At 45.8% G+C, this 24411-nt stretch overlaps 1 protein-coding gene across 1 annotated transcript; it reads left to right on the top strand.

Annotated features, from left to right (window-relative positions):
* Window positions 1-19981: 19981 nt before the first annotated feature.
* On the top strand, window positions 19982-20490 carry LOC141032986 (uncharacterized). Its single transcript, XM_073506259.1, has 2 exons — window positions 19982-20277; window positions 20319-20490. Exons 1-2 carry the CDS (start codon window positions 19982-19984, stop codon window positions 20488-20490), a joined length of 468 nt encoding a protein of 155 aa, XP_073362360.1.
* Window positions 20491-24411: the final 3921 nt, after the last annotated feature.

The raw sequence follows: 24411 nt of genomic DNA on the forward strand, positions 1-24411 counted from the left end.
CGGTTCTCAATTGCCGTCCCACATGTGTGTGCAAACGCAATATGACGTGTGTTCCATTCGGAGAGCAGCGTGCCAGACCGACCGACCGTCTAGGGTGCGACGCGAACGCGACGGGCATGCAGTATACTCCGTACATGTGTACCGCCGTTTTCTAGACGCTTTGCTCCGTGGCGCGGGCGCAATCCATGGATACAAAATTAGTATACTGTATACTATTTAAAAGTCGAGCGCGGGGCTTTTCCTGTACGGTAGGCGGCGGGGCAGTTCCGCCTAGTCGATTCGATAGAGACGCGAGAAGACGAGGGAGTAGGTTGCTGCAAACGTAGGACTGTGTGATTTGACAGCGAGTTACTGCTGGACAGGTGGGGCCCCGTGATTTGACTTGCCATTATCATTTTAACTGCGGTGCTACGACCGGCGTGAGTCTCCCGATTCCTGACCACCTCCATACAGGTGCCTCTCCCAATGCTCCACCATGTAGTAGAGGCTGGCTCTTGCATGAGAGCCCACTTCTCCACTTTTTCCTTGCCTCTCTTTCCTCCACATATGCAAAAATACCATGTAAAGCGCACTATTGTACTTACTTTTACTTGCTCCTACAGGTGCTTAAGCTTGCCACATAGGCATAAAGTCTTATGTGGCAAGTTAATCAAGAAGAGAGAGACTAGTTTGGTGACCCAAGGAAGAAACGGTGCTAAGCGCGTGTACCTAGGTGAAAAGACAATTTTGAGTCTATAGCTAATTAAATGAAGAAAACTTAGCAACACCATTTCATTGGAAGAGGTCACTCCTTGGCAAATGCAATAAATACTAGTACTCCCTGTGTCCCATAATATAAGAACGTTTTTGGCACTACACTAGTGTCAAAAACATTCTTATATTATGGGACGGAGGGAGTACGAAGAAAGAGATAGAGAGGAGTAAAAAAATACACTTATAGCCAACCTTATAGCCAAACTTGTTGTAGTATGAGTGACTAAGTGATGACTATGTATGACATGCCAACATCAGATAGCCTAATGCACCGTGTTAAATCTCCAGCGCGACCGCGCGAGCGACGGGACGGTCGTGGTAGGCGCGACCATGATACGGGCTGCTGGCAGCCCTTGGATCTGAGATCAAACGGTCGCATGCTAAGTTGCTGAAAATTTGCAGAATAGCCCTCCAGGATAGGATATTCACCCATAGGTCTAGAATCACGCCATGCAACCATTCGATCTCAGATCCAAGGGCTCTCGGAAGCCCGTATCATGGGAGAATGGAAAGCCACTACCCTGCCGTTCGCACGCTGGCAGTTCGCTCCTACTCGTCCCCGCACGTCCTTCAATACTACGGCGGTTCGCTCCTAGTCGTCCCGTCCATTCACATTACGGCAGTTCCACTAATCCTAACCCTCCTCCCAAATCCATGGCGTCCCAAATCTCCACGATCGGCAGTGAGTACAAGGTTAGAACCATCACCGGCGATGAGTTCGACGTCATCTACACCCGTTCTTCCGCGATGGTGAAAGGATGCCTTTCTCGCTTCAGACGCATGTTCAAAGATTCAGATGCTGAGTGGGTCGCTGGGCTAGATGTTGAGTACACCACAGTCCTGGGATGAGAGAAGGATCTTAAGGACGAAGAGAGGAAGAAGCCCGCCGTGATCCAGGTTTGCGTGCATGACTTATGCTTGGTCTACCACATATGCCATGCCGACGTTGAGTGCCAGGATTTTAAGGACTTCCTTGAGAGCAACCTAGTCAAATTCATTACTGTAGACTTTGGTAATGACAAAGAAGTCCTGCATCGGATAGGCCTCGTTGTAGGCAACACCTTCGACCTCCAGAAGAATCGACTGGTGTCCTCTCGTCAGCCTTCAATGCTGACCCTGGCAGGAGCCATGGCTCATCCTTCGTACGGTAAACTGGAGAAACATCCATACACGTTTCATCGTCATGCATGGCAGCGAAATGTACTAGATATAGACCACATCCACTACGCTGCAATGGATGGCTACCTTTGCTTCAATATCTACAAGGGTTGGATGAAGAGCAACAGCCAAGTGTGCGGTTCAAGCAAAGAAGTATCGCCCAAGAGGAAGAGGGACAAGGACGAAGTCAAGGACGTGGACGAGGACTCCGAGTAAGGTGGCAGTGTCGTTGCTCATGGTGGTTCTAATGCAGTGTCTACCGGAATAGTTGCAAAGTTTAATTTCAGGCGTGCTTAATTTAATTTGAGGGGTGTGTTGTGCTGAGCCCCAAGCAGAACTATGTTATGTTTCTTCTCGTTACTTTAACTATTCAGTACGTACATACTAGTATTTCTTACATTTCATCTTTTAGTTGGTATAGTACTACCACTCGTTTCTTCACATTATATACGTACAATATATATGGCCAACATCATATAGCCAGCAGTTTAGTTGTCAAAGAATTTCAGGGTGCTTAGTTTTGTCAAAGAATTCTAGGATTTGGATTAGTCCTCTCTCTACTCATTTAACTCCTCTCCTTTAACACAGGCGATTTCTGGATTGGAGGGTTTGGAGGATAATAAATGCTCATTAACTTGATTTAAGCCTTTTTAGTATTTGGATCCAAGCATGGGTGAGGCTAGCATGTTTTAGTCCCACTACTTTTAGTCATGGGACTAAAACGTATCCAAGCACCCTCTTAGTTTTATTTGAGGGGTGGGTTGTGCAAGACACCATTATTGTGACTAGCCTTTTTAATAGTACTATATGCATAATTTTGCGACGAGCGCTCTCTATATGTACCACCTTTTTTTTTAATTTCAATTTTTCCTCCATGGCGCAATCCATCGATACTACTGCTGTACAAAAGTATACATTTTTTAAAAGGCTAGAGGGCGGGGCAGTCTAGCTTGGTCGGTTTCACGAGAGGCGAGGGCCTTTGTGATTTGACAGCTCATTACTGCTGGAAGGCGGGGCCTTGTGATTTGACTGCTCGTATAAATGCGCCGACGACCTGATCGAGGAGGAGCAAAGAACCGTGCGGTATACTCAAGTTTTCCACTGGAGTAGTACTGCGACGGAGGAGCACGAAACACGACAGCCCAGTGCCATATGGCGATAAAAAATGATCTAATTTGCTAGACATCTCATTGTTAGCATTGTTCTATTCATTCCCTCAAAAAAACCATTGTTCTATTCATGCCTCGCAGAGAACGTGACACGTGCGGCGAAACACCCGAAGCAAAAGATGAAACACAGGAGCAAAAGAAGAAGGAAGATTATCACCCCAAATGATCTAATTCGCCGCGGAGTCGTAACTGCTTCTTCATCGCCTCCACGACCTCCATCTCCTTGCGCGTCTCGTCCGCCATCTTCTTCATTCTGTCCATGACGCGGGATTTCTCGACGCGAGCCTTCATCATCTGTTCCACGGCCGCATTACGTACCTTGACAGCAGCCGGGTGCTCGATGCGGAGCTTCGCCAACTCCTCCTTCTGTTCCATGACAAGGGCCTGCAGCATCTTCATCGAGGAACTACTATTCTCATGCAGCTTCTTCCAACTGGCGTTCTTCTCCTTCAACAGGTCGATCTCGTGGCAGAGCTTCGCCTTGTCCTCATGAAGTCGCTGGATTTCGCCGGTCGCCTTCTTCTCTGAGGCAATGCTCTTCTTCAGCAGCATCACCAAGCCGGCGGTCAACTCCCCCTGCTGATTGAGCTCAACGGGCATGTCATCGAGGCTCTCCTTCAGCAACTCCATCAAGCCTTGGATGAACTCCTTCTGCTTATTGAGCTGATCGGGCATGCCGTCGAGGGATAACTACTCCAGCTCCGCCGGCTCGGCATGTTCGCCTCTGTGGCTAGGGCGCTCCTGGGAGCCATCGCCTGCCCGTGAGAGATCTTTCGAGGTCTCTGCCTGGCGGCGAGCCCTTTCTTTTTTTTCTGCAGCCTTGGTTGCCGCTCCCTTGTTACGAGTAGTTCTCGACCTAGAGCTCTGCTCACCAGCCATGGCAATGACGGACGAAGAAGAAGCACTTATGAGGAGGAAAGGTAGAGTAATTTTCGGTTAGGTAGTTCCAATTTTTATAACCTAAGTACTAGAACTAGTACTAATACCTGCATAGTGGGAACACGTTCAGGTTTGGTACGTACTAGTAGGTGTGAGCAGGCTTTCGAATGTGATGGGAACAAGGTAAACATTAATTGATGGTTTTGGTTTCGAGGCCCGAAACGACTCCCGATGAGTTTAGTGGAACATAAATTTCAAGTACTACACTGCTCAAATGCGTAAATATTATGTTACTGTCAAAAATTGGCACAAAATATGAAGGAGACCAATGGAAGTACTACTAGCAACCCACAATTTAACTACTCGCATGCGCGAAGTGGAGTAATAATGTCTTTCTTCCGCCCTCACGTCCACTCAATTTGCATGCGCTGTATTAATTGACCATCAATGAAGTGAACGACTTTACATGTGTCAAATTATCACATGGGGTGGATCTTGGTACAAAATTGCGTCCGCCCGTGTACCCATGTGTGCGTGTGAGGGAATGAGTGCGTGCGTGGCGTGCGTGCACATCTTCGCTTCGTGCATGTACCGCCAGTATGGCTCAGGGAGGACGAGTACATTCTTCTGGAACCAGCAGCACGTCACTGTGATCAATCCACGCAAGGAGGTCGCGACAACGCCTCCACATGTGCCACGTGGCTTCATGAACTGTAGTAGAGACACTGTGTAGCGTGCCATTCGTATTCTAATTTACGTGTTTTGCACATACTCAAAGTACTAGTAAGGTACACGTGCATTGCACGCATCAGATTTTGCAACCAAATTATGAATAAATACCACACTATAGCATGTAAGCTCTGAGTCATATATGCCTAATGTTGCCCTTCGTTTAATTCTTATAGTTCATCTCATTCAAAATCAATTAGTTTTTATTAAAAAAGCTAAGAACGCGGGAATAGGAAAAACATGGGATTATAGTGGAATGTCGTCTTGAATCCTATAGGATTGTACGAGTGTTTGATTGTGCATAGAAAAAACGCAGAATTCTTTTAAAGAGGTTTGAGTGGATGGGATGTTTCCTATGTAATCTAGTGCAAATGAATCATATGGAAAAATTCCTATGGTTTACAATCCTACGAATCAAACAACCAAGATAGGAAAAATTCCTAATGATTAGAATCCTCCAAAATTCCTTTGAGACTCCTTTGAATCAAAGAAGCCCTTAATCTATTTTATGATTCATGGAATTGTGCGTTGTAAAGCATAAAGTAAAAACAAATAATGGCAATCCAACTAGAAAAAAAGTTTGGCAGTTATGATACGGAAGATTCTGGAACAAAAGAGAACCACTGTTGTTTTGAGGTTTGTGCATTATGCTTAAGTTCAACCATGCAGTCTGCTAGATTGTACATGTGGAAAAATCCGGTGGGGGGCTAGAAGAGGGAGCGAGGGGCCGAGTGGAGGGAGGCTATGAAGGAATGTACAAGTGCGAGATCGATATTTAGAGAGAGGGGGCGAACACGTGCGCTGTTGCGCGCAGTGGCGGAGCCATGAAAAATAAATGAGCTAGGGGGCCAAGCATTGCTAATCCTTTACGAGGAGGGTCAATTCATGAACTTAAACCATTTTTAGCAGCAATTGTCTAATGATCACATTCATATTAGCCTCGATATATAGTGATGTTAGGGGGGGAGGGGGGCAGGGCCCTTACTGCCCCCTGTCTTCGCCATTGTGCACGCGTTTGAGATTAATGTGGGTGTATTAGCTATATATGTTAATCCTATATTGATCGATGTGGACGTGGGAAAGAGGGTGAGACCTCACTGGATATATCGATTGATCGGTTTGTGTGGAAAACTATGAAAGACCTAGCTATATACACACATACATAGAGGAACATCGATCGTTGCGCATGCACGCGAGAGAGATAAAGAATGCCCGATATGATGGAGTGGGGGGTGTGTGTGGGTGTGTGCCTTCATGGGAGACCGACCTGAAGAAAAAGATTGCATGCTTGCGATGGATAATGCCGACTGGTAGTGTGTGCATGCATGCACGAGAGAAAGTTAGTGGTACAATTATAAAGAGAAGACTACTGTGTGGGTGTAAAAGAATAGGTGAGGTCATAATCAATGTAAAGTTGAATTCAAATATTTGAATAAGAGATCCTGATGTTTGAAACCCATGCATGCATGAATATAACGGAGATCTGCGCGGTGTGGTTTGGAAACGAGCATGTTGTAATGTATATACATTGAACAAGGTCAGACTGATTTGAATTTGAGATACCGATGGTAGACATCATTTGGCCACGTCGCACCCGTGCATGGACACACTATTCTAATTGGAGATGATGGGCGGCTTTCGCATCATATATCTATATCTATACCCCTATATATATATATTATATTTTATATTTTTTTATTGTGTGCGGGTAACTTTAACTTTGAAAGATGGTCGTTGGATGAGGCGAATCCGATGGTCCAAAGATGGCAAATTTGAGCACTACTGGCCATAGGATATCATCTAGATTCCACCAGATTTCGCCACATGTATAATCTAGAAGACTCCATGGTTGAACTTAAGCATAATGCACAAACATCAAAACACAAGCACTTCTTATTTGTTCTAGAATCTTCCGTATCAGAATTGCCCAAATGTTTTTCTACATGATTTGCCATTATTTGTTTTTACTTTATGTCTTACGACGCACAATTCCATGAATCTTAAAATAGATTAGCTTTCTTATAAAAACTAGATGATTTTGTATGGAATGAACTATAAGAATTAAACGAACATCTACATCATGCATATATGACTCAAAGCTTGCATGCTATAATGTGGTATTTATTCATAATTTGGTTGCCAAATCTCATGCGTGCAATGCACGTGTACCTTACTCTAGTCTAAATGGTGTTTGTGTGTGTGTTGTGCGTGTTGAGGTGCAAATTGTCTTTTTTTGGGTACACGTTAAGCTTGTTCTTCCGAAATTTCAAGCCGCGCCTTGTTATGCCGAAAATTCAAGCTAGCGTCTCTGTCTATCGGGCTGCGAAACTCCGGCCTCTTCAACCCGCGCCTTGTTAGCCCGAAATATTTAAGATATATCTTTGTCTCGTTGTGCTCCGACAACTCCCTCCATCTCAACCCGCGCCTTGCTATTCTGAAATTACAACGCGCGCAAAAACTCCCACCTCCTGTGAAATCCCGACACGCGAAATGCCCGTGGTACTCCTGAACCGAAAGAACCGCCTCAAATCGGTGTGGGTACTTTCGTAACTTACCCCACATTTCGGACAAGCGCGTCTCTAAGCCATGGTTCCCCACTGCCATCCCATCCGCCCACCCATTCGTACACTGAGGCTGCGAAAACCCGCGACGAAACCCCACACCCTGCTCCGTCCGCCACCCAGCCGGAGCCTCTTCCCCGATGACGTCGTCCACAGCAACACCTCGACGTCCCTCATCCACCGTACCGGATGAGGATCCATAGTCGATCTCATCGTCCCGCCGGTTCAGCCACCCCGTCCTCCACCTCCAAGGAGCTGCCCCGATGTTCCCCTCGTCTTTCGCGCCACCTCCATTCCCACACCGCCGTCTTCACCTGCACCACCGGAAGAGCATCATCATCACCATTTCCTCGGATGAAGCTGCGGCCTAATCGGCGCCACCAAAGAGGTTGTACACAAATCGCCGCATTTTCTTCTTGATTCGATCTCACGGTGCTGCCGGTGCTCGGTCCCGAGCCGACACGGCGCGGCTCCATCCACAGCGGCGTCGCCGGCCACTTCCTCCAGGGCGTCGCTCACTCGGCGGCGACGTCCACATCAGTAGGAGCTGCTGCTGCTTTAGCTCTCGCTCGTGCTGCAGCTCTGCTCTTGCTCTTGGTCCCCTGCCTGGTCTGCTCTTGCTATTGCTTTTGCTCGCGCTGCTGCTCTCGCTCTTGCTCTTGCTTGCGATGCTGCTCCGATTTAGCTACACTTCAGTTGACTGAATCGACTTTTGGGTCATGCAATTTTCATGGTGTGGGGGGGCTCGCCGGGGTGAAGGAAGAACTAGCTGCAGCGGGGAGGTGGGCTCGCCGGAGAGGTACCCCACTATCTATCTTAGGGTTCAGGATGGGGGCGGTGGTCGCCGGCGGTGGTGGGGCGTTGGCGGGGTGGTGGCGTGGGGATCGCCGGAGAAAAAGCTCGGCACGGGGGGCCTAGAGGGATGGCCGGGGCGGCGGCGGGCGGGCGGTGGGGAGTGTTTTCGGGGCGGGCGGGGCGGGGGGCTGCTGTTTGGCCGGTGGTGGCTGGCGGCTCAGGGGTGTGGAGGTTGAAGATGAACCGCAGGCCCTTGATTTCGTATCCAACGGCTGGAAAATTGACGGACTAGAGATGAAAAAGTCAGTCGACTAACGTGTAGCCTCACCTTGCTAGTGCGTTCAGTTTCGACAACAAAATTCAGTTTCGACACCAAAATTCAGTTTCGACAGTTAAGTTCAGTTTCAACAGTTAAGTTCAGTTTCGACAGTTAAATTCAGTTTCGACAGTTAAGTTCAAAGATGAGCGGCTGATGTATTTTACATCTAGCACTTTGTGGTTATGTATTTTACGGCATGTATTGAAGATGCTATTAGAATTCCACTCAGGTTAACGTTGTTCGTTGTCTCTCTTGTCCTGCTTCAGCCTCGGCGTCGTACAACTCACCGGAGCTGCTCCAACGACGAAACCCTCCATCACAGCGGAGCAGTACCTCGGGCTCCATCTCCAGACGCCTAAGATCTTCTTCCCCTCCTCCGACAGCCAAGTCAGCCGGAGCATCCTCACCGGCCAACCCAATCACGCTGAGATCGACATGGCTTCGCCAAAGAGGTTGTACACTTGTTGCATCTCTTTTTTACTCTACATGTTATATATATTGTCCACTGAGCACTCGTAGTAACGGGAAATACGATTATTTTATCCTACTATATGACAAGCAGTGAGGTACCAGGCAACTTAGCTATCCGTGATGGACTCTCTTGAACGCCATCATTATTTATCTCTACGCGTTTGAGCTGTGCATTTGCCGATGGGCCTGGGAGTTGAGCTAGTATGGCAGTGGCCTGGGTCCAAAGTATAATAGAAGTAGCACAAAAACATTTTTTTAGTGTAGGATTTTCCTTGCTCAAGCCTGCCTACTAGAATCGCCAGTGCTTGAAAGGAAAAGTGAATAAAAAACATCGGAATTGGAAAGTTTCCTATGGTACTACTTTTCATGAATTTGGTGCAAAGGAATGGAGAAAAGGAAAACTGTAGGATTTGTTCCTTTAGTGTCTCCTTGAAAGAAAAACCGTAGGAATTCTAATTTCCACTTCTCCTCCTTTTCATATTCCTATTCATCAAGCACAAGACTAAGAGATAGTAGCATAATAGAATTATAACCGTACATTTTCTTGTGGTTTGACTTAATCTCACCATGCTTTTTTGCATCCTGTGATCTTCCAATTGTTGTGAATCAAACACCCAGATTGGCAGAAATCCTGTGTTTTTAAATTCTCTGTTTTGCACGTGCATTCCTATCCTATTCCTGTCTATTTCCTATCCCTGCATTGTTAGAATCCTCAAATTCAAACAAGCCCTTACTCAATTACTTCTGTTACAGATATGTGTCAAAGAAAACCTTGTGTGGTTTGTCCTGCTCGTGCGGCGCTGTGTTCCACCCCAGCTCAGCTGCTCCAACGACGGAAGGGTTCACCACAGCAAGGATCCGCTCTCCAGACTGTCTTTCGCCGCCACAGATCTTCTTCCCCGCCGCCGGCATCCACGGCAACTGCATTACCATCATCAACTGAGCAGATGACCTTGAGGACTACACGGGTCCGCAAGAGAGGTCGCACTCTTCCGTGTCTGCTTACGTTATGCATCGCTTAATATGATGACATGCTACATTATCGTCGTGTTCACCTATTAGACTCTGAGTCAGGTCCAAACTAATGCTGAAACTTGAGTTTTTAAATGGTTGTGGGGTACATATTGGGGCAGCAATTAGTACTATATGTCTACTATCTGGTTAATCTCCGGTGTCTACTATGAGTTTCATGTTGGGTGCAAACAAACATTAAAGGAGCCATTATCTGTATTTTTTAACTAAAGCTATTATCTGCCTGCTATCATTGGTATTGGTTCTATCCACAGTTTGCTACCATCACTCTGGATTTGTGCATGCAGTCCTTACATAATCTCACTATGTTTTATTCCTATGCATGCCAGTTATTGTACACAATGGAACTGATCATGTAGAGCAAAAGAGATGAGCCTTGTGTGGCAATAAAATTTCATGCAGACGTCATTCCATGGTGGGCGCAAAGGCAGCCCCCCCTCCACCCATTTCGGATCGTAATCAAGCGGAAGATAACTGTTCTGAGGGGGATTCAGAAGGAGAAGACCACTCCTATTTACCCCATGAGGTCTTCGCTCTAACTTGGCATGCTGATGTTGGTAATATCATGCATATGGTGCCTTGCATTGCTTACTGTATACATTAAAGATGGCATCTACTTAGTTTAGACATGCTTTGTGTCAATGCCATCTGTTTAGTTTCTTTATCGTATATGTGAATCATGCAATGCCATCTTGTCTAGCCAGGCATCATATATGTGAATTTTGCAATGCCACCCTGGTTAGCCAGTCATCTTATATGTGAATTATATCATGCCATCATTTTTTATTACGTGTTAAATTTGTCAACAATTTTAGTACATTCAATTACTCTTCCTGTGCATCAGCAATTCGGCATGGTCATGGAAAAATCTGGAGTGGAAACAAGGTCTTCAGAGAAGACAATGATATCTGACGAAGCGCATGTCTTGCTGGTTACCGATAGCTCCTCAGAGGAGGATTCAGCGACAGATGACCAGTCATATTCCCCCCCCCCGAGGTGCATGCCCTAACTTGGCAGGGTTATGTTGCTCATATCGTGCGTATGGTATCTTGCATTGCTATGTCATTTGCTTAGTTTGGACATGCTTTGTGTGAATGCCACCTGTTTAGTGTCTAATTACCATATATGTGAATTATGCAATGCCATCTTATTGCAAGACATTATATATGTGAATTATGCAATGTTATCTTGTTGCAAGGCATTATGTATGTGAATTATGCAATGCCATGTTGTTTAGGCAAGCGTCATATATGTGAATTATATCATGTCGTCCTTTTTTTGTTTTTCTCATTTCTTTTGTCGACAATGTTTGTATATTCAACTGCTCTTTCTGTGCATCAGCCATTTGAATTGGTGATGGAGAAATCTGGAGTGAAAACAAGGTCTTCAGAGCAGACAATGCTACCTGCTGAAGCAGATATCTTGCTGGTTACAGATAGCTCTTCAGAGGAGGATTCAGAGGCAGATGACCAGTCCTATTATCCCCCTGAGGTGTATGCTCAAACTTAGCAGGGTTATATTACTCATATAATGCATATGTTGTATTGCAATGCTTAGTTTTTACATCATATACACAATATTGAATGCCATCTCCTTAGTTGACACATCATATATGTGATTGCCCTCTGCTCACTTCCTTAGTATATAAATCATATATTTCAATTATGTCATGCCATGATGTTTACATAGACAGCATGTATCTGAATTATGGCATGCCAACCCATTTTCTAAAGACATAATATAGTTATATCATCTAATCCTGTTTACATAGTCATCATATTTTAAATTATGTCATTCTATCCGTGAATTATATCATGCCATCATGTTTCCATCGATGGCATGTTTGTGATTTATGGCATGCCAACCACTTTAATAGACACATCTTATAGTTATATCATGTCATCCTGTTTACATAGTCATCATATTTTGAAGTATGTCATTCTATCCTGTTTAGTTAGCCATCATACATGTGAAATTGTGTCATGCTATCCTGTTTAATTAGCCATCATATATGTGAAATTATGTCCTGCTATTATGTCTGCTTAGACAACATAAATGTGAATTATTTCATGCCCTGTTTTCTTCCCTACTATCCATTGCACCTGTCTATCTTACAATGTCTGTACATTCAATTACTTTTCTTGTTTATCAGCCATTTCAATTGGAGGGAGTGATGGCAGTATCTGTGGGAGTAAAAACACGGTCTTCAGAAAAGATCGTGCTACCTGTCGATGCAGATAGAACCACTGTTGTACTTGCCCAAGAACCAGCCCCACCACACATAACCCACACTCATGCAGATTGTACCCCTACCCAGTTGGACAGAGAACCAGCTACACCCCTTCTAACCCCAACCCCAGCAGATAGACACCCAGTTCCCGTTGACACAGCACCGTCTCCACCACAGAGCACCCAAACACGAGCAGTTAGTAAGGCAACTGCAGTGCCCAAATCATGAGGACCACCACTCCGATCCCGAAGTCAACGCTTAAAGCAGAAGAAGAATTGTTCTCAGGTCAGGTTCCGTAGCTATGGTTCATACTACTTTGCTCTTGCATCACTGTATTTACTGATACCAACTAATTTCAAATTTGAAGGATGCAATTGAAACTCCAATGGCGCAACAGGTATGTTTTAAACCTGTTTCTTCAACGTGTTTGGCTGTTTGCTGTTGTAACTTGCTCTATGTTGATTTCAGTTTCAATTGAATAAACAATTATGTTCTCATGCCATGCACATTACAAGTGTTGTTATTGCTGTGTAGTTTCCCACAATTATATTCTGTCTATGCTGCTTTGTCTTAAATAGATATGATTCGAACTGTATCTATCTTGATTTGGCAACATAAACTAGAATGATATAGAACATACAGTGACCATACTACATAGATATATGTTTGTTTCATGTTGTTATCCTGTCCACCTTACTACTAAACTGGTTTACCAAAATGAGTTTCATATACTACATTGTAAACCTGAGATGTGTTTGTTTGTTTCTCTTTTAGAACGCGGATAAAATATTGGAGAAGAGTACCCTGTTATGCAATGGTAAAGGAAGTAATGCAGATAAGTTTCAAGATAGTGAGACATCCCTGTTGGTCTCCAAGAAAGCTGATAAAAACTATATTGAAGACACTACGACAACCCCAATGTCCTGTCTTGATGTAGTGTTCGAGTTACTGGCTACCACTGCTGGCACCAGCTCTTCGAACTCGTTGCCTGAATCAGTTCGGCTTCTTGAGTCTCAACTTCAAGTTGAAAGACATCGATCAGATGTTATGCGACAGGAAGCCGAAGGACTGGGGAAGTCCCTGCAGAATTCAGATGCATACTTTCTAGTGCAACAGCAAGCGCTGGAGGACTTAAGCACCAAACAAGAGAAAGTTAATAAGCTTGCTAAGCATCTTGCCAGCATTATGGGTACCCAGGATATTGTTTCTTGAGCTCTTCTGAAGTGGTTTCTGTTCTGGACTTGTTTTGCTGCGGCGTTTATATGCTGATGTGTTCCCTATATTTGCACTGGTGGCGAACTTTGATGCCCAGTGGATGTAATATGTGTAATAGCCGTGATAGCCTAGTGTAAGTTGCTTGCTTATTTATTTCCTTGTTGTCTTGTTTATTTGTTTGCTTGTAGTCAGTGCAGTTCTTTTTCTGCGGTTTGCTAGTGGCTGCAATAACCTATTTTTTAAAACTAGGCCACAATAACCATGGGCTAATATTTACTGTAGTGACACTGGGCCTCCTACGGGCCGTAGAAACAGTGGGCCTTCTATGGGCCGTAGAAACAGTGGGCCTTCTACGGGCCATAGAAACAATGGGCCTTCTACGGGCCATAGAAACAATGGGCCTTCTACGGGTCGTATCATCAATGGGCCTTATACGGGCCGTATGATCTATTGGCCAAACATGGGCCAAACCGCATTCTGGCCGTAAACGGGCTAGAGTTGGAATCATCCGTTCATGGGCCGACCATAACGGGCCATCATTAATAGGCCATATTTGATGACGCTATGAAAACGGCCCAACGAATTAACGGACCACAAACGGGCCGACTGTAACCACGGGCTGAATTTGGCCCACAAGTAGAAAATGACAGTAACGGGCCGTAAGTAAACGAATGCTGGAAAATAGCCCAAGAATAAATGGGCTCTGAGAAGGCCGAAAGATAACATGGGCTGTAAACAGCCCAACGGAATAACGGGCCGTTAATGGGTATAAAGTGACAGAGTGTTCTTTACGGGCCAGTTTCACTACAGGCCGTTAATGGGTGTAAAGTGATACACTGTTCATTACAGGCCAGTTTCACCACGGGCCGTTAATAGGCCAAGAGTTACATATGGCCTCATATGGGCCGAAAGACGGCATGGGCCAGAAGTGAAAACGGGCTGGAATCATATTGGATGGCCCAGATGACGCTACTGGGCCTAATTCGAATAGGGCGTAACGGGCCTTGGGTTAGCGGGCTGTAAATGGGCTATATGCGAACAGGCCGTTAACAGGCTTTCCATGGGCCAGCCCGCCAACTTTTGACCAAGTCGAACGGGCCGGCCTTTTCACAGGAATGGGCCTCTGTTGGACCGTGCCACGTGTCGACGTATCATTGGCGCCTTCTGTCCGATGAGTGGATGACATCTGTCCCAGCGATGAGCCGACACGTGTTTCCTCCAGCCAATGATGATTTTACACATGAAAAATCCTCATTGGTCGGGGCTGTTAACGGGTTATCGGATCCAAACCCGACCCGATAGCTTAACGGCGTTCCGTTACGGTGGATGCCACGTGTCGATCACCCTTGACGAAAGCACTTCTGTGACGCGCGATTTATCGTCATGGAAGTGGACACTTCCGTGATGATAATTTTGGTAATGTCATGGAACACTTCTACGACAGCATAGGTATGACTATCTTGATTCTGTCATAAAATCGTCATGGATATACATGCATAACAGAAAACACGACCTACTGTGACAAACATGTATCATCACGGAAGTGTATTTTTTTGTAGTGTGATGCCTCATGTGCGGCCTTTTATGTATGTATATAACCTGAAAGTTTGCAGTCGTCAGCTTCAGCCCTCACGCATATAATGCAGGGGTGTTTCGGAAAAGCGTGTATTCACACTTGATCCAACGTCTTGGTCCATTAAGCAGGTGATAGCGCGGCGAACAAGGCAATCAGACTATATTGCTTTAACACTTTCACTTAGCCATAGGAGTTTGACGGTGGGGATACTATATAGCCCCTGGTATTTCCGCGTCTAGCCGGATACGGTGCGCGTACATACATGACCGGGAAACCGGTCCTTCGTTAATGCGAAGGAATCCTAAAGATTCCGATGATTCATCGGGTGGTTGACCAGTCTCGCGCCTTATCATGACAGTCAGTTTTCGGCTTTCTCTACTGAGGTGCTCGTCCGGATGAACCAGGCCACAATCACAGTAGTTCTCCCGGTGCCACCTTAGCCGATAGAGCGGAACGTAAGGTATCAAAACACGGGAGCCGGGCAAACCCAACTATTGACCAAAGACATGATTCGGAGCTGATGCATATAAGGCCAAACTCGCGACGCCGAACACTCCCTAAGGTATTCGGTCTTTACAACATATACCGGGCTGAGTAACACCCTTGATAATGAACCCTGAATTTTCAGGTACATGCATTAGTCTGGCGTGGCGAAATGCCAATAACGCCAGCATCCCTCTCGGTTGTGTTTAGTATCCGGAGGGTGTGAAGCAACAAGAGACAGTAAGAAAGGTTTACACAGGGTGTTAATCTAAAAAGAAACCTTTGAGCGGGGCCCTGCTGCACGTCTGCGCCTGTGTCTCTGTTGTGCCGTATCCTAGAAGGGTGTAGCACGATTATCATCTGTAAAAGAGAAAAACTCAGGTGGAAGTATTCGTGCGAAAAATTGGTTATTCTTAATAAACCATTAAAATTCAATCTAAATAAGGGCAACCCGAACTGTAGTTCTTTTTACATGCGGGAATCCCCTAGCGCCACTTATGGGGATATATCCATTAACCCAATCTCAGGTTTATCTGAGCTGTTACAGCCAGTGTTGCGCCGGACTCGTCTAGCCGTGTCCGCGGTCTTGACGACAGATCATTTATTATGGTTGGAAAGGCCAGTCAGTGTTCGGCTGCTAAAGCCGCCACACATTCTTCCGTACGCAAGGAACGCTCTGCGTTTCCGCTAACTATGATGGCGCCACGTGGACCAGGCATCTTAAGCTTAAAACGAGCGAAGGCTGTTCTTCCGAGCAGTGCTTGATAGCTGCTTCGGAATGGAGCGATGTCGAAGGTTAACTTTTCACCTCGGAAGTTGTCGGGAGAACCGAATACAACCTCTAGTACTAGAGAGCCTGTGCAGCGGGCCTCTGGGCCTGGTATTACTCCTTTAAAGGTAGTACTGCTTTGGTTAATTCTTGTCGGGTCTATCCCCATTTTGTGGACTGTGTCCTGATATATCAGATTGAGACTACTGCCGCCGTCCATAAGGACTCGGGTGAGATGGTATCCATTAATTATTGGGTCTAGCACCAAGGCAGCAGATCCTCCATGCCGGATACTAGTCGGGTGATCCGAATACGGTGCGCGCACATACATGACCGGGAAACCGGTCCTTCGTTAATGCGGAGGAATCACGAAGATTCCGCTGAGTCATCGAGTGGTTGACCAGTCTCGCGCTTTATCATGACAGTTAGTTTACGGCTTTCTCTACTGAGGTGCTCATCCAGATGAACCAGGGCACAATCGCATTAGTTCTCCCGGTGCCACCTTAGCCGATAGAGCGGAACGTAAGGTAGCAAAACACGGGAGCTGGGCAAACCCAACTATTGACCAAAGACATGATTTGGAGCTGATGCATATAAGGCCAAACTCGCGACGCCGAACACTCCCTAAGGTATTCGGACTTTACAACATATGCTGGGCTAAGTAATGCCCTCGATAATAAACCCTGAATTTCCAGGTACGTGCATTAGTCTGACGTGACGAAATGTCAATAACGCCATCATCCCTCCCGGTTGTGTTGAGTATCCGGAGGGTGTGAAGCAACAAGAGACAGTAAAAAAGGTTTACGCAGGGTCTTAATCTAAAAAGAAACCTTTGAACGGGGCTCTGCTGCATGTCTCCGCCTATGTCTCCGTTGTGCCGTATCCTGGAAGGGTGTAGCACGATGATCATCTGCAAAAGAGAAAAACCCAGGTGAAAGTCTTCGTGCGAAAAAATTGGTTATTCTTAATGAACCACTAAAATCCAACCTAAATAAGGTCAAACCGAACGATAGTTCTTTTTACATGCGGGAAGCCCCTAGCACCACCTATGGGGGTATATCCATCGACCCGATCTCAGGTTTATCTGAGCTGTTACAACCAGTGGTGCGCCGGACTCGTCTAGCCGTGTCCGCGGTCTTGACGACCGATCATTTATTCTGGTCGAAGAGGTCATTCAGTGTTCGGCTGCTAACGCCCCCAGACATTCTTCCGCACGTAAGGAACGCTCTGTATTTCTGCTAACTATGATGATGCCACGTGGACCGGGCATCTTAAGCTTAAGATAAGCGTAATGCGGTACTGCGTTAAAACGAGCGAAGGCCGTTCTTCCGAGTAGTGCTTGATAGCTGCTTCGGAATGGAGCGATGTCGAAGGTTAACTTTTCACTTCGGAAGTTGTCGGGAGAACCGAGTACAACCTCTAGTACTAGAGAGCCCGTACAGCGGGCCTCTGGGCCTGGTATTACTCCTTTAAAGGTAGTATTGCTTTGGTTGATTCTTGCCGGGTCTATCCCCATTTTGCGGACTGTGTCCTGATACATCAGACTAAGACTACTGCCGCCGTCCATAAGGACTCGGGTGAGATGGTATCCGTCAATTATTGGGTCTAGCACCAAGGCGGTCGATCCTCCGTGTCGGATACTAGTCGGGTGATCCCTGCGATCGAAAGTGATCGGGCAGACCGACCAAGGGCTGAACTTGGGGGCGACGGGCTCCATGGCGCATACGTCCCGGAGTGCGCATTTGCTCCTCCTCTTCGTTACGTGAATCATGTTCACTGTTTTGACCTCTCGCGGGAATTTTTTCTGTCCCCCAGTGTTTTGCCGGCGAGGCTCATCCTTGTCTTCACTTGGTGTCTCCCTCCCCTTGTGCTCGGCGTTTAGCTTGCCGGCTTGCTTGAAGACCCAGCATTCTCTGTTGGTGTGATTTGCAGGTTTGTTGGAGGTGCCATGAATCTGACATAATCTGTCTAGAATCTTGTTTAGGCTGGACGGTCCATCTCGGCTGCCTTAAATGGCTTTTTCCGTTGACCGGGTTGAGAGCCCCTGAATCCGGTGTTTACCGTCGTGTTGTCTGGGCTGTCTTCATTGCTTCGACGCTTGCTTTTATGGCGTCGTGATTTCCCATTACCATCCCTGACTTCGGATGTGCCTGGGTCGCTAGTGCCGCTACGGGCCGGCCAACTATCTCCGCCCGCACAAAAGCGGGTCATAAGGCTTGTCAAGGCTGCCATTGTTCTCGGTTTTTCCTGACCGAGGTGTCTGGCGAGCTATTTGTCCCAGACACTGTGTTTGAAAGCCGCTAAGGCTTCGGCGTCCGGGCAGTCGACAATTTGATTCTTCTTAGTGAGGAATCTGTTCCAAAGCTTTCGGGCTGACTCTCCGGGCTGTTGAATTATATGACTTAAATCGTGTGCATCCGGAGGCCGGACATAGGTCCCTTGAAAATTAGCCCGAAAAGCATCCTCAAGCTCTTCCCAACTTCCAATTGAGTTTTCAGGGAGGCTCTTCAGCCAATGCCGAGCTGGTCCTTTCAACTTGAGGGGCAAGTATTTGATGGTGTGGAGATCATCTCCACGAGCCATATGGATACGAAGGATAAAGTCCTCGATCCAGACCCCAGGGTCTGTCGTTCCGTCGTACGCCTCTATGTTCACGGGTTTGAATCCCTCTGGAAATTCATGATCCAGCACCTCATCGGTGAAGCATAGGGGGTGGCGGCACCCCTGTACTTGGATGTCTCGTGGTGTTCTGACGGTTGTAGTGTTCTGTTTTGATTCTGTGCCGGAGCGCGCTTCCTAGATCCGTAGATGGACCTAGTCATACCGACATCGTTAGCCTCCCTATCGCGGCCACGGGGTGGTCGATCCGGCTGATTGGCCGTTTTATTTTTGGCTGTGTGGGCTCTAAAGCCTCGTCATCGAATTCAGGCAGTAGCTTGCGCTTTGGATAGCTCTTTGTGTGGCGACTGTCATCGTACTTTTCTGCAGTGTCGAGCACTTTGTTCCATCTACTGTTGAGTGTATTTTGCGCGGCCTTGAGCCTTTGCTTCTGCTTCTTTAGACTCTTCGCGGTGGCAAGAAGCCTTCTATGGAGGTTCTCTTGCTCCAAGTTCCTTTCCAGGATGATGTGTGCATCGTCGTCCGGACTGTTCTCCTCTCTGGAGACAGGTTGATTAGCTTTACCAGGGACTGCAGTAAGTACAGGCAAAAAACAGATGCAGTACGCAGCACTAGAAAAATGCAGTGCATTTCGTTACACGAAGCAGTACGGTATAGCAATCCAGTTCCGGATTACCTACATGAATAAATACACGGTATAGAACAGAAAAACTCTTAAAATTGCGAAATACATTGTACTTTATTCAGGGGCTGCAGCAAGGAGACGCAAAAAACGGTGAAGTACGCACCTGTAGACAACATGCAGTTCTCCATTGCACATGATGCAGTGCAGAACTCTAACCAATGCAGTTTCATTATCACGCAGGATACATATAAATGTGACAAATGCCCGTTCGCACAGAAAGTGGTGCTTAAAAAATTTACTGATAAAAAAACCACATTAAAAAACACCACGTTCGCATACAACCACCCAATCGGAGCGGTTCCATCGCCACAAGAACATGATCACAGACGCAACACCAACCCACGATCTGCACAAACCGCATCATCAGCGAGATCGTCCAGTTCATCCGATGCAGCCATCCCACCCTGCGCCCTCCCCTTAAATTCAGACCCCTGCCAAAGGGCTTCTCATCCACAACAACACAAGTATCCATTGCGCTACCACAAAATCGCTCCATCACATCCATCTCCATGCAAAACACCAAGCCCAACTACTAGCCATGGCGTTCGCCGACGAGTACCAGGGCGTGGAGGCCCACGGCAACACCAAGTTGCACGTCATCCACACCAATGACAAGAAGCAGGTGGCGATCACCCTCGCGCAGTACGAGCTCCACCTCAGCCTCCAGCGCCACAAGATCGTCGGCATTGATCTCGAGTACAACAACGAGCCTGAAGCGATGCAGAAACCCGCCCTCTGCCAACTCTCCATCGACAAGAAACACCCGGTGTTGCTCTTCCAACTGAGCGCCGCTGAAAGGTGCACCGTCTTCGACAACTTCCTCGCCGACCCCAGGTACACCTTTGCATGCTTCTCCATCGACGGCGACAAAAAAGGCTAGAGCGCGTCAATCTGGAGGTCGCCAACTTCGTCGACATCCAGAAGGAGTGGAGGGTGCCCGAGGCAACCAAGGAGTTGGACTCCCTTGGAGACGTCTCTGGCATGCTCATCGACGACTACTACAACAACATGAAGAAGAAGATCACCGACGACGAGCACAAGCGTTAGGCCACCCTGCCTTTGTCCATGAGGCACATCAAGTACACGGCAAAGGACGCCTACGCAGCATACGAGATATGGAACCGCATCACCCTCACCCAGGACGGGCTTCTCCGTGCAAAGCTCGAGAAGGAGGAGCCCCCCAAGAAGCGCGCCAGGAGCAGCTGGGGATGGGGAGACGCTAACTGGTGAAGAAGAAGATGGTGCCGCCCAAAGAGCCAACAATGCTAGCGTTGTTTTAGAATTATCATCAAATTTGCTTTATGTTGTTTGCTTATGTATCGTTAGTTTGCTTGTGATCATTTGCTTTTGCTGAACTTAGATTGCTTGCCATGCAGAATCGCTTGTAATGATGTGAACTTTGATTATGTTCTATTGCTTTCTATTGAAATTAGTTTTCTCATGATGAACTTGTCGTACAGAATGCCTGTGATAATTTGTTTTCTGTTGTTTGCTTATGAATCATTAGATTCGAGCAGTGTGCAAATAGGACGCACGTAGTGCAAGTTGTGTACCAATGCAGTAAAGACTGTCAAATGAAGTTTACACATACCCAACAAAGCAGTGCACGCCCCTAAATTTGGAAAAACGAATAGATAAGAGAAAAACACAAAAAGAAAAATGCGATCTGTATATGTAGTGCGAAAATATATGAACGTGCAGTACAGAAACGTAATCAATGTAGTACACGAATGATTTACTAAGCAGTGCACTCCCCTACATTGGAAAAAGATTACATAAGAGCAAAAACACGAAAACAAAAATGAGAATTGTGCATGTAGTACGGACTGCGTGCACATGTAGTACAGAACTCTGATCAGTGCAGTGCACAGATGGTTTACAAAGCAGTCACGCCCCTACATTGAAAAAAATGTAGTGCGGAAATATATGAACATGCAGTACAGGAACATAATCAATGTAGTACAAGTATGTTTACTAAGCAGTGCACTCCCCTACATTGGAAAAAAGATTACATAAGAGCAAAAACATGAAAACAAAAAATGAGAACTGTACATGTAGTACGCAATGCGTGCACATGCAGTACAGAACACTGATCAATGCAGTGCAAGGGTGGCTTGCTAAGCAGTGCACGCCCTTACATTGAAAAAAAACAATAGAAAAAAAATTGACCACCCAGGTGCAGTCGGCCCCAGCCAGTCTCGTAGTAGGTCTGCGCCCACAGTAGGCGAGTCGTTCTGAGCCACGATGCGTGGGGCTGGGCGCACATGGGCCCACAGGCCAGAGAGCATAGAGCAGCGAGCGCCGTGTATAAGCGCCCAAATAAGTAACCAGAGGAGTTCGATACGGCTGCCTCACCAGCGCTTATAAACAGGTCGGGCGCGCCTACCGCGGGCGAGGTGGGACTAAACATTAGGCCGCACACAACGCACCGGGAACCAGCCGTGCTCACAGGCCGACTTGGGCCAAATGCATCTTCACTCCCCGAACAGAGGCCCAACACACAAAAAGAGAGGCCACTGAAAATTTAAAAAAAAATCCCACATACCATACACAAACGCAGGCCCAACCACGTGTTCCGCGGTTCGTCTTAATATGACAATGAAGTTCGCTATTTTCAAGTAAGCAGTCCTCTTACTACTCAAATGTATTCGCGGACACTGAATCAGAACCAATCTGCCACCTAACACCAACCACAAACATTTATTACTTCTGTTGGTCAATTGGTTGCATAAAAACGTATCCATTCGTGCTCCAGACTAACACAACTCCTCCCCCGTTCCTCTTTTTCTTCAAATCGTTGATCTAGGGTTCATCCCATCCCCAGCTCTTCTTTGGAATTCCACTGAACCCACCATGGACTGTAAGTGCGGGTGTTTGGCAAGGATGGCGCCAGTAGCGGACACATGCGTGTACGCAGAAGGTCTAGAGCTCACCAACACCGAGTGGCGCAGCATGCTCGGGTGCCTTATGATACCCAACAAGGGGTTTCAGCCGCCATTTCTTCATCGCCTCACAACCGCAGATCTATAGGAAAGTTGGGTATGTTTTTCCCCTCACAATTTTGGACATAATCTACCTGCAAATCCACATCTGAATATATAGTTCATCAATTTGTTCAGTAGTGTCAACAAAATACAAAACATAATTTGTATTGTTGTTCAGATTTGTTAGCTATTAAGACTAGATGCTTCCACCTATTTTTCTTCACTACCACAACACATGAACAAAAAAGAGGGTTGGTAGATCAGTATTGCAGTTCTCTTAACATGCTAGAGAAGTACACTGTAAATGACCTTGCAGTACAAACATGTTACCGTATAATATATATCCTAATAAAATTAGAGGTCAATTTCGTATATAAGTTTGTTCATACATTGCAACTACTTTATAAAAAATAGTAGTCATATATATGTACATATTTAACTCAACATAAAACAGATCATCCTAAGTATAAAGAATGGGTATATATATGTTCATACATTGTTATTTACTTATAAACATTCTTTTTCCATCCTTTCCAAAATGCAGAAATTGCCATCCACAGTAAAATTTCCTGCTCCGAGTTCAGGGAAGGTTACTTTGGAGACAGAACACAAGAATGGGTATGGAGACATGCAAGCTGACTACCACATCGACTCTGAAGAATGCATCAACATAACTACTGGTTCGAAAGAATTTGTCTCCTAGAATGGCTTTGAGGTCGGAGAAGTGGCCATGCTGTTTTTCTACAAAGAAGAAGACTTCCTGAAGTTCACAATATTTGCACTGTAGGCAGTCTAAATATGAAGCAAGCCATCGGAGGCATATTTCTAATGCTTTGCTAATGCTTTACGCCTTTAAAATTATGTCCACCAGACACTTTGAGCGGTGCCTATTTAAAGTATGCAACCTCATCTGCATCATTTTATCACCCATTTTTAGACAAGTTGCTGCTGGCAGTAATGCAGTTCTCTCAAAAACATAGTTGGTCCTAAATATAAAAAAGCAGTCATTTGAACAGTAACAATGCAATGCGAATGGTCGAAACTTTGCAGTTAACATATGATGTTCAAAAGAATTCTCATAGTATTCAGTTCAAAAAAATTGTCATAGTAACTATTCTGCTAACAAAAGCATATAATGGACCATCTATTCTAATAGCACAATAGAAGATTAACCATACTGCTAATGCAGTACGAAAGTGCATATTATGCAGTCCTCTAAAACACAGAATGCAGTTTAAGAAAAGGGAAATCTCATGAGCTGCCATGACCACTGTAATACAGCTAAAACAAAGTACACTGCTAACGAAAACGCAGTGGACTACAGCGTATGCCAGAGCAACAACAATAAAATTAAAGCAGTAGAAATACAGATATGTCGTAGACTAACAGAGGTGCCAATTCAATCGCACTTACATAACTCACCTAAAAATTGTCCAACAACAAAACTATCGAAAAATACCCCGCAAAAAACTACATCGAACACACGGCAACTGGACGAACAGCATCAACTTTTATTTAAAAATTGAAAATCAAAGAATGAGAATTATATACCCGCAATACAATGAATTAAAACCAACAGCGACAGTAATTACAAGATTCAAAAACACATCGAGGCGAAAATCCAGAAAATCAACAAGAACAGAGGAGCGGACGAAGCTCACCTGCCCACACAACCAAATTCGCGGGAACTGAAAACTAACTCCTAAAAATTACACAATTTCTAGAGTAAAAGGTCCGATTAAATGTACGATATCAAACAATTCCGACTAACAAACAACATCCGAGCGTCAAAAAGTCGATTCCGACACGAACACGAACGAACAGAGCAAAACTCGCCCGCCAAATCCCTCGATTTACCAAGATTTTAGTCATTTTTCCTGTAAATTACAAAGAATAAAGGTCAACTGACATCCATAAACAAATTAAATCATCCCGCAACACCCGATTCCACACAGAATACGCGGGCGGACCGTCAGAAAATGAA

This window comes from Aegilops tauschii, chromosome 1, assembly GCF_002575655.3.
Source record: "Aegilops tauschii subsp. strangulata cultivar AL8/78 chromosome 1, Aet v6.0, whole genome shotgun sequence".
NCBI lineage: Eukaryota > Viridiplantae > Streptophyta > Magnoliopsida > Poales > Poaceae > Aegilops > Aegilops tauschii.

Excerpts from the sequence above, each read along its gene's own strand:
- LOC141032986 (XM_073506259.1), top strand. The coding sequence starts at position 19,982 with ATGGCGTTCGCCGACGAGTACCAGGGCGTGGAGGCCCACGGCAACACC. Across the intron at positions 20,278-20,318 it reads AACTTCCTCGCCGACCCCAG|GCTAGAGCGCGTCAATCTGG; the intron begins GTACACCTTTGC and ends GCGACAAAAAAG.